Here is a 12,977-nt window from a genome sequence, read left to right on the forward strand (position 1 = left end):
ATCTTTCCTCTCTCACCCTGAACCTATGCCCACTAGTTCTGGACTCCTTCACCCCAGGGAAAAGACTTTGTCTATTTATCCTATCCATGCCCCTCATGATTTTATAAACCTCTAACCTTTATAAACTCTCAGCCTTTGATGCTCCTGGGAAAACAGCCCTAGCTTATTCAAGCTCCCCCTAGCTCAAATCCTCCAACCCTGGCAATATCCTTATAAAACTTTTCTGAACCCTTTCAAATTTCATAACATCTTTCCAACAGGATAGAGACCAGAACTGCATGCAATATTCCAACAGTGGCATAACTAATGTCCTCTATAGTCACAACATGACCTCTCAACTCCTGTACTCAATACTCTGACCAACAAAGGAAAGCATACCAAGCGCTGCCTTCACTCACCCATCTACCTGCGACTCCACTTTCAAGGAGCTATGAACCTGCACTTCAAGGTCTCTTTATTCAGCAACACTCCCTAGGACCTTACCATTAAGCGTATAAGTCCTGCTAAGATTTGCTTTCCCAAAATGCAGCACCTCACATTTACCTAAATTAAACTCCATCTGCCATTTCTCAGCCCATTGGCTCATCTGATCAAGATCCCATGGTAATGAGGTAACCTTCTTTGCGGTCCACTACACCTCCAATTTTGGTGTCATCTGCAAACTTACTAACTATACCTGTTATGCTCACATTCAAACCATTTAGACAAATGATGAAAAGTAGAGGGCTCAGCACCGATCCTTGTGGCACTCCACTGGTCACAGGCCTCCAGTCTGAAAAACACTTCATTCCTGATGAAGGGCTTATGCCCAAAACGTCGAATTTCCTGTTCCTTGGATGCTGCCTGACCTGCTGCGCTTTAACCAGCAACACATTTTCAGCTCTATACCTCACATATACTTCCTTCTTTTTCTTAACCAAACCTTCAATTTCTTTAGTCATCCAGCATTCCCTATACCTACCAGCCTTTCCTTTCAACCTAACAGGAATATACTTTCTCTGGACTCTCGTTATCTCATTTCTGAAGGCTTCCCATTTTCCAGCCATCTCTTTACCTGCGAACATCTGCCTCCAATCAGCTTTCAAAAGTTCTTGCCTAATACCGTTTAAATTGGCCTTCCTCCAATTTACAACTTCAACTGTAAATCTGGTCTATCTTTTTCCAATCACTATTTTAAAACTAATGTAATTATGGTCACTGGCCCCAAAGTGCTCCCCTACTGACACCTCAGTCACCTGCCCTGCCCTATTTCCCAAGAGGGGGTCAAGTTTTGCACCTTCTCTAGTAGGTACAATCCACATACTGAATCAGAAAATTGTCTTGTACATACTTAAATTCCTCTCCATCCAAACTCTTAACACTATGGCAGTCCCAGTCTATGTTTGGAAAGTTAAAATCTCCTACCATAACCACCCTATTATTCTTACAGATAATAGAGAGCTCTTTACAAATTTGTTTCTCAATTTCCCTCTGACTACATGGGGGTCTATAATACAATCCCAATAAGTTGATCATCCCTTTCTTATTTCTCAGTTCCTCCCAAATAACTTCTCTGGATGTATTTCCAGGAATATCCTCCCTCAGTACACCTATAATGCTCCCCTTTATTAAAAACGCCACTCCCCCTCCTCTCTTGCCTCCCTTTCTGTCCTTCCTGTAGGATTTGTATCCTGGAACATTAAACTTGTGACCAGCTTCAGACCAGAGCAGTATAAAAAAAATTAAAACCGCTGTAGTATTACAATATTGTGTAATAATATAATAAATTTTGAGAGAGCTTAAAAATAAGTCAAAGATCTAGATTTACTTCTAAATTACAATGCACTACCATAGGAAAGTATATTTTTTATAAATGGGCAAAAACAAAATTTTATAATATTACAAATGCATGCACTTGTACCTGTTGGTAATGGTGGCAGCTTAGTCAGATCTACAGGCTCCCCACTGTCCAAAGCCTTTATCACAACATCAAATTTCTGAAGAAACAAGAAATACAGAACACTTACAATTTTAAATCTGTGTACATCTATTCAAATTACAAATGGCAGAGGCAGAATAGTCCAAAATAATTGCATTTGCAGGCAGAAGGTAAGGATAATAATTCAACCTGAAAAAAATTGCTGCAAGTCTTCAGCACGTCATGCAACATCTGTGAAAAACTAAACAAACCTATTTTTCCAAGTTAGGTATCTCTCATCAAAATAATCAACTGGAAAGTTTTTCTGTTTCTTTCCTGACAGATATGGCCTGACTTGTTGAGAATTTCTTACATTTTCTCTTCATATTTCAGCTGAGACCCCAAACTTTATAAAATGATGATATTCCAAAACATATTATTCTACAATAGTAAATAGTTTTTTTATTCAAAGGTCAATTACTCTTAGGTAAGTAGAGAATCACAGCTTAACTAATAAGCTCTGCTTGGTCAATGAGCTTTAGGAGATTGAAAATCTGCTTATAAGTCTTAGGCTACAGCTCGAAAGCAGTATATAGTATTATACTATTCTGCATTGATAATAAGCGTTGCATCTGCAAAACCAAATTCTACAGATTAAGCACACTTTACAATTAATGCACTAAGTTTTAAAAGTGAGAAGTGCTTTGCTATTGCCAATGCTACAATTTGCTTACTACTTATTTTTTCTTCCCTTCTTTTTGCAGCACATACTTCCCAAAAAAAGTGTGGTTGTAAAACTGATGCTAAGTATAAAATAATCCAAATTTTTAACAGCCTCCTAAAATATTGAGGTTGTAGCTCAGGTTATTCCTATTTGCTCTTCCTCCCTCAGGGACCTTGTCTGGTTTCCACTGTTATATCCCTGGTTGACAGAATTGATATTATAAACTTCTAATAGAACCAGACATACATCTCATACCAGCCAGTGATCTTGACATCCAACTTTGCTCCTCAGATATTTAAATTTGCATTAATACTATAAAACGCTGTCAGTGAAGCATTCTCTTCATGACTGTACCTTAAAAATGGTGCTAACAAAGTCCATGTAAACATTTTTCAAGATCTATTACATAATGGTTCCATTTCAACAAATTTTCAATGCCAAGTGTTCCCATCCTTAATTACTTCACAATAGCGAATATTATTAAAAATGACAAAGCTTTACTTTGCTGATTTTCATGTATTCTTTAGCTTGCGTGATGTTTCCCACTTGCTTTGCTTTTAGTGCAGCCAGTTTATACTCCTTCTGTCTCCCAACCAATAATACTTTTGTTTTTGTATCATCACTTCCTGCAAAGCATAAAAGTAAAATTTCCTTTGAAAAGAAAAACCAAATACATTTAGTCAGACTGGTTTCAGAAGACTAATTCAGGTCATATTCCCAAATATAAATCAAAAATTAATGACAAGAATGAAACTTGGTACAAGTGAACAAAGTTCAAACTGTTACTGCTTCCAACATTATTAAATGTTCTCCATTAGTCAAAAACAATTACCAAAAGAGAATGCATGTAGTAAGAAAAGTCAAGTTCAGAGCTGATACTTCGACAAATCTTGCAAAACCTGCCCTACCATAGTTTCTACTTTGTTTACTTAAAGCAAAACAGAGTCCTAAAATTTATAATGATTTGATACTTTACCAGCGTTGTCATTATTTGCTGCATCAGTAGTCAACACATCAACAATCTCGGACTGAACAGAAGTTACAGATGCTGCAATGTTTGAAGGCTCAGGCTCTGAAGACAGAGGTAACTCTGTAACACTTGGTTTAGGTAGTAGTGCCTCATTTGCTGGTGCTCGTGTATCCTGACACATTTCATCCATTCCACCTTCCAAACTTTTTGCACTTGAACTCTCAGACTCCACTGCTGTAGTACTGCTTTTACCAGTTGCAACTGGGGGAGGAATTTCTGCTTCCTCTATCTTTTTACCTTTGTTTGCAGAAGCCAGTAGTGTCTGCAATGTCTATAAATCAAAATAAACCAGATGAAGATTGCAATATCCTTGTTATATTAAATATGCATTTTAAAATGGACTAAAAGCATTTTGCAAGTAACTGATTAAATTACACATGGATAGAACAGCTTCTCAATATACTTCTGAAGCTTAACAGATTTAGTTATGAACAAATCAGATGACAAATCCAAACTAGGTGTCAAGAGATTACAACACTCATCTCAAAAGAGCCCTAGGAGAAGGGTGAACTACTTTAGCTTCACAGCTTAATATCTAAATGGAAGATAAAACGTAAATTATTTAATATATACCTTTAATCCTCGTTCATATCGCCTCAGTTTTGACATCTCTCCAGCTTGCTTTGCATTACTAATTGCAATTCTGTACATTTGCAGTCTCTCTTCCAACGTATTTTGCAATCCAGCATTAACAGTAACTATATTTGACTTGGAAAAAGAAAAGCAATTTTAGCAACTTAGTTACATTTTCAGACCAAAAGCTGAAGATTTCACCTTTCCTTTAAGACTTAACATTTTGTAAATGCATTTTTGTTTCCTGTTCGCTAAGTATTTACTATCTGTACAATACAATCTACAAATAACCACTATTTCCTTTTCTTAGATTGGCATGCTGAAAACAATTAAGGGAAAAAAAAATACCAAACCTAAATGTGTGCCAGATGTTTAAAAATCTGAACCATGGTTTTACAGAATGGGGTGCTATTTTGTTCCTCTTACTGACAAAACACATTATGTGCCAATACTATTATCATCAGCTGGACCAGAAAATGATCCTTGTTTCCCATTTGGAAGTGGTTTATTGCAAAGAATTGACATTGATGAAGAGATGCAACATTGAAATTGGCATGCAATAAACTCCAAAATCAGATTTTTCAGAATCATATCAAAGCCAATGTTAACCACTGCTTAATAGATTTTATCTTCACACTTCTCAATACTTCAGACATTTGAATAGCTGTTTGAGATGGCATGGTGGTTCAGTGGTTAGCACTGCTGCCTCACAGCACCAAGGACTCAGGTTTCATTTCAAACTCAGGCAACTGTCTGTGTGGAGTCTGCACATTCTCTCTGTGGTCTGTGGGCGCTTCCTCTGGATGTTCCGGTTTCCTCCCACAATCCAAAGATGTGCAGATTAGGTGAATTGGCCATGCTAAATTGCCCATAGTATTTAGAGATGTGCAGGTTAGGTACATTAGTCAGGGGTAAATGGAGGAGAATAGGTCTGAGTGAGATATTCTTCAGAGGGTCAGTGTGGACTTGATGGGCCAAACAGCCTGTTTCCAAACTATAGGGATTCTATATCAAACACCTATAAACAATAAAATCAACAAGGTCTTAGAGCATCCGCCACAACTCATTTGTCAAAGAAAGGTTGTGATATCAGCTGAGTTGCATGGAGAGTATCAAGATGCTTGACTGAAGACTGTTAAAGAGATGCTTTACTTAGCCCTCCCTAAAAGAGCCTGTTCATTCAGAATAAAGTGAAATTTTCAAAAACAACCAAAGCCTCCACTAAGGTCTGCTCTATTCACACCATATAGGAAGCAGATACCAAATCATGATCAAAATGGCAATTAATAATCAAAAATGGTGTCAAAACCTTTCAATTAACAAATGCAGCCACTGAGAAAAAAAACAACAACAAGACAGAAGGAAAAGAAAGCTGCTCCAGTCAACCTGCAACCACCCTGCTGGCCAATAATCTCCCACCACAGAGAAAACTGCAAGGGCAAGATAGGAACAAAGTTGCCCGAGAAGCTCAGCATGTTTGGCAGCATCTGTGAAGCAAAATCTGAATTAATGTTTTAGATCTGGTCACCTTTCCTCAGTCCTGAGGAACGGTCACCAGACCCAAAACGTTAATGCTAATTTCTCTTCAGTGATGCTATCAGATCTGCTGAGCTTTTCCAGGAACTTCTATTTTTGTTTCTGATTTCCAGCATACACAGTTCTTTTGGCTTTATTAAGGGTAAGATAGGGTTGATAATGCATTCCCAAACCCATGGTTAATGCTGACATCTCAATTTCAACCAGCCATCCACAAGGAAGAATGATTTTGCAATTGAAGCTGATAATATAGACTGTGCCAGAGTGATTAAATTTGAGGGTCCTCTTGTGGTGTACTAGTACCATCCCTACCCCTGGACCAGAAGGCACAGGTTTAAGTCCCATCTGGTCAACTGGTGTGTAATAACATCTTTGAACAGGTGGATAAAAACATATTTGCAGGTTTTAAAAATAGGTCTTTCTTATCATAATGCTTTTTGAATAGATATTCAGGTAACCAAATCACCACAACAGCAATCAACCTTAACTATAATGCAAGTTACAGTGCAGAAAAAACATACTATAAAAGTAACCAGTGTAAACAATAGACTAGCTTTCAAACTGCACACTGACTTCCAGAAAGGCTCACTGGATCTATTTTGCTGAATCTGAACAGACTAAATAACACAACTGTTGGTGCTGGAAATAGGAGACAAAAGCAAAATTTCTGAAGAAACTCAGCAGGTCAGGCACCAGAGTTAATGTTACAAGGCCAGTGAAGGAGGGTCTAAAAAGACACCATTGGACTCTAAGCATTAACTCTATTTTCCTTCCAAAATGCTACTAGACACACTAAATCTCTCCAACAATTTATGTTTTTGTTGTTGAACTGAGCTTAACAACAACTAACTCAACTTACTCTACAAGTTGCAAGAGGTTAAAATGTTGTTATTCAGTTTCTGATGCTATCCCATTGATACCCATCCAGTGTCATTTCTCTGAAGTGAATTAGAATTACAACATTAAGATATGTCTACTTTTGGAAAATGAAAATCCTCACAGGTTTTTCATTATTTTTCTTTTATTCTTTAATCATTTTTGGTTTAGGCCTGTGAATTGTGAGCTAAAGATAATGCCTGTACCATGGGTAACACCTTGTGTTAAAAAGGAAAAGAGACCAAACATACTTTTGTTTACTTATGAGGCCAGACCTGGAAATTAATTGCAGGTTCGTTCCTGATCAAAAGGTTCTGAAAATACTTCATCATTGGGGAACAGCATTATGTTTAAAACAGATAGCAGTGGTTGACAATTAACAAGGTTAGTGTCTAGGAATAGGTCTGGAATAGACTTTATACTAAGTCAGTTGGTAGCGTTGAACAACAACTGCGTCAGTCAGGGAATGGTCAGTTTGATTTGGATTTTGGACTGTGCTTTCTGTGAGAAAATCTTTCTGCCTGTTGATGCTACAGCATTAAGATTTGAAAGCTCCCTGCCCAATTTCCCACGAGCAGCTCTTGGAAGCTCAGAGAATAAAAAACAAAGTTTATAAATAGGATTGCCTTTATCTGAGCGATGTTCAGAAAATCAACCAAGAAACAAGCACATTGTGAAAATCACCAACTAATTTGGCCTGTTTTGTATTTATTCTTTAACTGTTTTTGTCTGTCTACCTTTTGTGTGAACGGGGCTGAAAACAAAGGTTTTTGGCTTTAAAACATACAACAAGTAGGTTACTTTGCTTTTAATTTTACTCTGCTAAAGTTACTATATTGTTAATAAATTGCATCTTGTTTAACATACGAACTAGGGTATGGAATTGATTATTTGCCAAGTGTGGGATGGGCTATTCAAAAGTCTGGTCAGGAATGACGGGGTCAATTTTGAGGTTGGTTTTAATTTTACTGCTTTGTGAATACAGATGGAAAGGCTGACTTGATTTCTGTCGTAACAAAAGATAAGGTGCTTGTAGATGTTATCATACATTAACCATTCTAGAATCATTCTTATTCCAAATCTAAGTTTAAAAGGCTAAAAGAATGCTTGAAATGAGGAGGGTTCTAGGTTCAAGAAGAAAATTACAAATAACTTGTGAAACATTTGCAACATTGCAAGGATTTCAGAGATTGAACAGCAAGAATAACAAATTCACTCAACGACAGTGCACTAATATCCTTTCAACCATACCTGTTAAATTAAACTTTGAGTTTATTGTGATTCTTCAGGGTAAACATCATACAGTGTAGTACTAAAGATGGAGGCTTTAAGTAAATTGTTCCAAAAAGATACGACAATAAACCTTTGTTTTAACGATAAACAAAAAAAAACTAGATTTACCTGAGGCTGAGAGATGGGACATTGATTCACTGGATCCGGAGCAGACTCTATGAGAACAGATGGATTTGTAGGTTCTTCCTGCTCCTCTTGCTCTTCCTCTTCCACCTCCTCCTCCTGAACCATTTCCTTCAGTTCTGCCTTAGTTATAAAATAGTTTTCCTTACAGCTTAAGCAGTCACCTATATAGATCGTTTCTTTGGCATACTCCCCTTAGTTTACCATATACCATCCAATACCAAATGACCAAAATAACTGATGCAAAATATCGTTTACTTAAATAGAAACTACAAAGTGACAACTGGAATATTAATATTGTAACCTCTTCTTGCATCTTCAACTTTTGGAAGGTTAACAAGGAACTTGAATCACCAAAGGGACTATGTACAGGATTTAAGAAACAAAACTAAGGAATCAATTAATATCAATTTAATTGGATACATTCAGAAATATTTACTTTAAAAAAGGATCAACTCTGAACAGAATTAACTTTTCTTTTTGACTTCAAAACTGAGAATAATTTGAATTAAACAATCACCCCAACTTTAAACATCTAATTTAAATACCTGAGTAAAAACTGTTTGATGTTGAAAGAGCAATGCTTTAGTTCCAAATTGCTTACTAAACAATTTGCTCTATGAATAATCAAGCTTTGTAGTTAGCTTTAATTACCCAATGCCAGGTTGGCAAATTCTTAAGTCAACTACTCAAAGGAGACAATACAAGAAATTCTTGAATAGATTGCTGGGTTAAAGGACAAGAGCAACAACAAAAAAAAATCAGCCACAATTTCAGCAACACCACTTTGGATCAGTGCCCTGCTGTGAACACTGGTTAAGGGCACAATCACACTTGAATGTCACTCAGTAGTTAGTTTAAAGTTCTGCTTCTAGTTATGAATGCCGCTATATTAAAATAAAAAGGGGAAAACAAAGAGGAAAACTGCATAATGAAGATGGGAATACTAACTTGATAAATGATAGCAAAAAATGTTTAGAAATATCAGTTCCAACATAACATTTCACAAAATTGTTTCTAAAGAAACAGTTGAAAGATTGCTATGATTATTCCATGACAATTAAGGAGAGTATGGCTCAAACAGGAATGATTTTTTAAAATATTTGTAATGAAATATCAAGTTCAATAATGCAAATTAAACAACATTTGAAAGTATCATTGCTCTGATTGGAATTCTAACTTATCAGTCTTCAGTAACATATCAAAAGTGATGGCCTAAAAATAGAATTTACCAAGAGTTCTTCTTCATCTTCCAAATCATCATCATCATCATCTTCATTTTCATCTATATCCTTCAGACATTCCTCAGCCATTTGTTCTATATGGTCCATTGGTAAAGGTGCTTGGATAAAAAGTGCAAGAGGATCAAAACAACTTAGATTTTGAAGCTGTGTAAATAACAGCTGATCATTTGATATAAGACTAATAATTATGCAACAAAAAGGCTTAGTTAAGTGCTTTTCTACAGGAAATATATAATCAACAGCCAGTCAGCAACAAAATGGTGATGCCATTTTACATTCTCACAGAATACAGACAGAATTCACAAGAGCTAAAATGTTTTTTCTTGAAAACAATATTTCACAAGAAGCAACTTAAAGGCACAATCTGTCAATTTCATAATTGTCATTTATGCACCAAATTTCTTCCAATGTGCTATCTTTACAGATGCCTTTGGTTAGCAAAAGAAAGCTTTAGTTAGTGCTTTATAATTAATGGTTTTCATTAGCATTCAAAGGATTCTGTTACAAACTTCATAGAGGTCATTAACCTTTTTAAAAGTGAAAATCAAATATCCAGTTAATAGCTGAAAGGATGACATGACATCATGCTTCAAGACTTTTACTGGAAAATAGACTTAGTACTAATTGTTGTAGGCAACTTACATTTTAAGTTACAAAACAGAACTTTCTGCTTTTCCTTTTAACACATCCAAAAGGCTACTTCACAGGTAGACTCCACAGGAAGTAACCACTTCCTAGAGTCAGCCCAAAGTGATTTTCAGTACCTGAGGGTTTATTTCATTCTTTTCTTACACAATCTACTATCTTTTAAACTCAAATGTGATTTCATAATTGAGTGTTTTCTCCTTCCTAAAGATACTTCCTCTAATTCAATCCAAGTGAATCTTTCAGCCTCATTTCAGATGCTCAAAAATGTTTTATTCCCGATCTGAATATAAGGTCCCAATTATATAGATTTTCAACTTTTAGCTATCGTTTCTTTTACAGCTCCTGTGTCTTGAGAGTTTCAGCAATGTCTCAAATTCTTCCCTTCTCAAAAGTCATCTCCTTTGAAATGTGGATCACATGCACTGTGTTCCCAGGTAGAAATACTGCTTCACTATCCTCGAGACTAACTGTTATCTTGCAAATATATTGACAAATTGAAGTATTCAGATTCCTGAAGAAGGGCTTATGCCCGAAACGTCGATTCTCCTGCTCCTCTGATGCTGCCTGGCTTTTCCAGCGCCACACTTTTCAACTCTGGTCTCCAGCATCTGCAGCCCTCACTTTCTCCAAATTGAAGTATAACCACATACAAACCCAGTCCCAACATCTTCCTTGGACTTTGAAGACTAGCCGTCTTACTTTCACACAGTGGTACTGCAAGGCGAGATGCCACTGACATTATCTCCAAGTTTAAGCCCTTCTTTCCATAAAAAGAACTCCCATCTTCCCAATTTCTTTAATATCCAAGGCCTGTTGTTGTAGGGCAAAATTCAGAATGGATCATTTGACTTCCACTTCATTTTATCTCAAATTAAGGTCAGACTCCCAAAACAATCTTATTAAATCTTGTATTCAAGAGAATTCAACTCGCAGAGTTAAACTGATTCCCATGAACATCAAGCTTACAATAGAATTCCTCTGCTTCTAAAGAAGGGTTACACCCAAAATGTCGACTTCTCCACCTCCTGATGCTGCGTGGCTTGCTATGTTCTTCCAGTTTGTCTATCCTAAATGTTTTAGGACACATTTGGACACAACTTCTCCCATGTTTAAACCAACTCCTCTGATGCCTGCAAAAAGTTCAATTGGAAAGATCAAGAAAGAGGCATTACAAGGTGCAGTAGGCATCAGCGTCAATGCCCGAAACGTCGATTCGCCTGCTCCTTGGATGCTGCCTGACCTGCTGCGCTTTTCCAGCAACACATTTTCAGCTCTGATCTCCAGCATCTGCAGTCCTCACTTTCTACCAGTGTCAATTTTGTCAAGTACATGCAACTAAGAAACTATTCTAGAAGACAACGCAACGGATGTATAAATTTAAAAAGGAAAAAGTGCATTCTATTTCACTATCATAGAATTCTTAATAATGGAAAAAGAGAGGCCTACACATCATTCCCTATCCCAGAGTTATCCAATCAAATTTTGACTAGCAACAAAATGGCTACATTGACAATGCTTTAGTTAACTGCATGAATTTTAATAGATATGTCTTATACACAATGCAGGTAAAATAATTTACATACATATTTCCTTAGGTTATCTATCACCATTCAGAACAGAACCTGGAAATATTTCTCCTCTATTGAAATTTGGAATCGTGCATAAATTTTTAGTCATGCTTTGAGTTAAAGTAACTGATAAGAACGTTCCCGTGCACAACTAAGACTTGCATGGTCTATTCATAGTCTACTTCAAGAATGTGATTGATGGTGGCTGGTTTTGCCATAATGTGATCTTTGGAACTACTCATTATTATTTGGTTCGGCTGACCTGGAGTGCAAGTTCAGTTCTTGAGCTGACTGCAATGAAAGCTCCCTACACATTGCCATTTGTGATCCCATCATACTGAAGTCTGTTTTTCATTCACTTCACGTAACAGTTCAGCAGCTAATCAAAAATAATTAACAATGACAAGTATAAACTATGATCACAAGATACTCTAACTACAAATTGAGGGGTGATAGATTTAAGACAGATGTCAGAGTTAGGTTCTTTACACAGAGGGTGGTAAGGACATGGAATGCCCTACCTGCTAATGTTGTCAACTCAGCCACATTAGGGAGATTTAAACATTCCTTAGATAAGAACATGAATGATGATGGGATAGTGTAGGGGGACGAGCTGAGAATAGTTCACAGGTCAGCACAACATCGAGGGCTGAAGGGCTTGTTCTGCGCTGTATTTTTCTATGTTCTTAAAAAAACCTTATCAGAAAATGTTCCAGGGTGTCTCTGTCCAAAGGGTGCTGTAACATTTAAGACTATATGGTAATTCAGCAGAATATCTTTTCCTTTACCAAGTCAAACCAACTGGAGTTTCTATAAATTTCTCTCTAGGAAGCTTTCTTAACTAATATTTTATTTGTTTTCAAATCTATAGCAAAGTCCAGAGTTTAAAATGTGAAACAATTCAGGTAATAGAAAGCTATTCATTTGTTCAGTTGCTGTTATTTTTCCAGTGATAATATTATATTTCGAGGTAAATTGCTAGTCTATACCATGGCTAAAGAAACATATCCATACAGTGCGTATTAAACGGGCTTGCTAATTATCAGTGGTTTCATTATTTCAATGAAGTATTAGAGTCAGAGACGTACAGCATGGAAACAGACCCTTCGGTCCAACCCGTCTATGCCAACCAGATATCACAACCCAATCTAGTCCCACCTGCCAGCACCCGGCCCATATGCCTCCAAACCCTTCCTATTCATATACCTATCCAAATGCCTCTTAAATGTTGCAATTGTACCAGCATCCAGCACATCCTCTAACAACTCATTCCATACACATACCACCCTCTGCGTGAAAACGTTGCCCCTTAGGTCTCTTTTATATCTTTCCCTCTCACCCTAAACCTATGCCCTCTAGTTCTGGACTCCCCGACCCCAGGGAAAAGACTTTGCCTATTTATCCTATCCATGCCCCTCAATTTTGTAAACCTCTACAAGGTCACCCCTCAACCTCCGACGTTCCA

At 36.9% G+C, this 12,977-nt stretch overlaps 1 protein-coding gene across 2 annotated transcripts in view; it reads right to left on the reverse strand.

The window, feature by feature from the left end:
- The window catches only part of cc2d1b (coiled-coil and C2 domain containing 1B), a 68,049-nt gene that overhangs the window by 48,881 nt on the left and 6,191 nt on the right, over positions 1-12,977 (reverse strand). Inside the window, exons 3-8 of one of the 2 annotated variants that reach the window (XM_060830461.1) lie at positions 9,285-9,394; positions 8,038-8,175; positions 4,225-4,359; positions 3,598-3,922; positions 3,123-3,247; positions 1,901-1,976 (exon numbers count right to left, since the gene is read on the reverse strand). In XM_060830461.1, the coding sequence (XP_060686444.1) occupies positions 1,901-1,976; positions 3,123-3,247; positions 3,598-3,922; positions 4,225-4,359; positions 8,038-8,175; positions 9,285-9,394 (909 nt within the window). Of the gene's footprint in view, positions 1-1,900; positions 1,977-3,122; positions 3,248-3,597; positions 3,923-4,224; positions 4,360-8,037; positions 8,176-9,284; positions 9,395-12,977 lie in introns of those variants that run through there. The other variant, XM_060830462.1, reaches the window with a different exon arrangement.

The sequence above is a fragment of the Hemiscyllium ocellatum genome, chromosome 9 (genome assembly GCF_020745735.1).
Source record: "Hemiscyllium ocellatum isolate sHemOce1 chromosome 9, sHemOce1.pat.X.cur, whole genome shotgun sequence".
Taxonomy (NCBI): Eukaryota; Metazoa; Chordata; class Chondrichthyes; order Orectolobiformes; family Hemiscylliidae; genus Hemiscyllium; species Hemiscyllium ocellatum.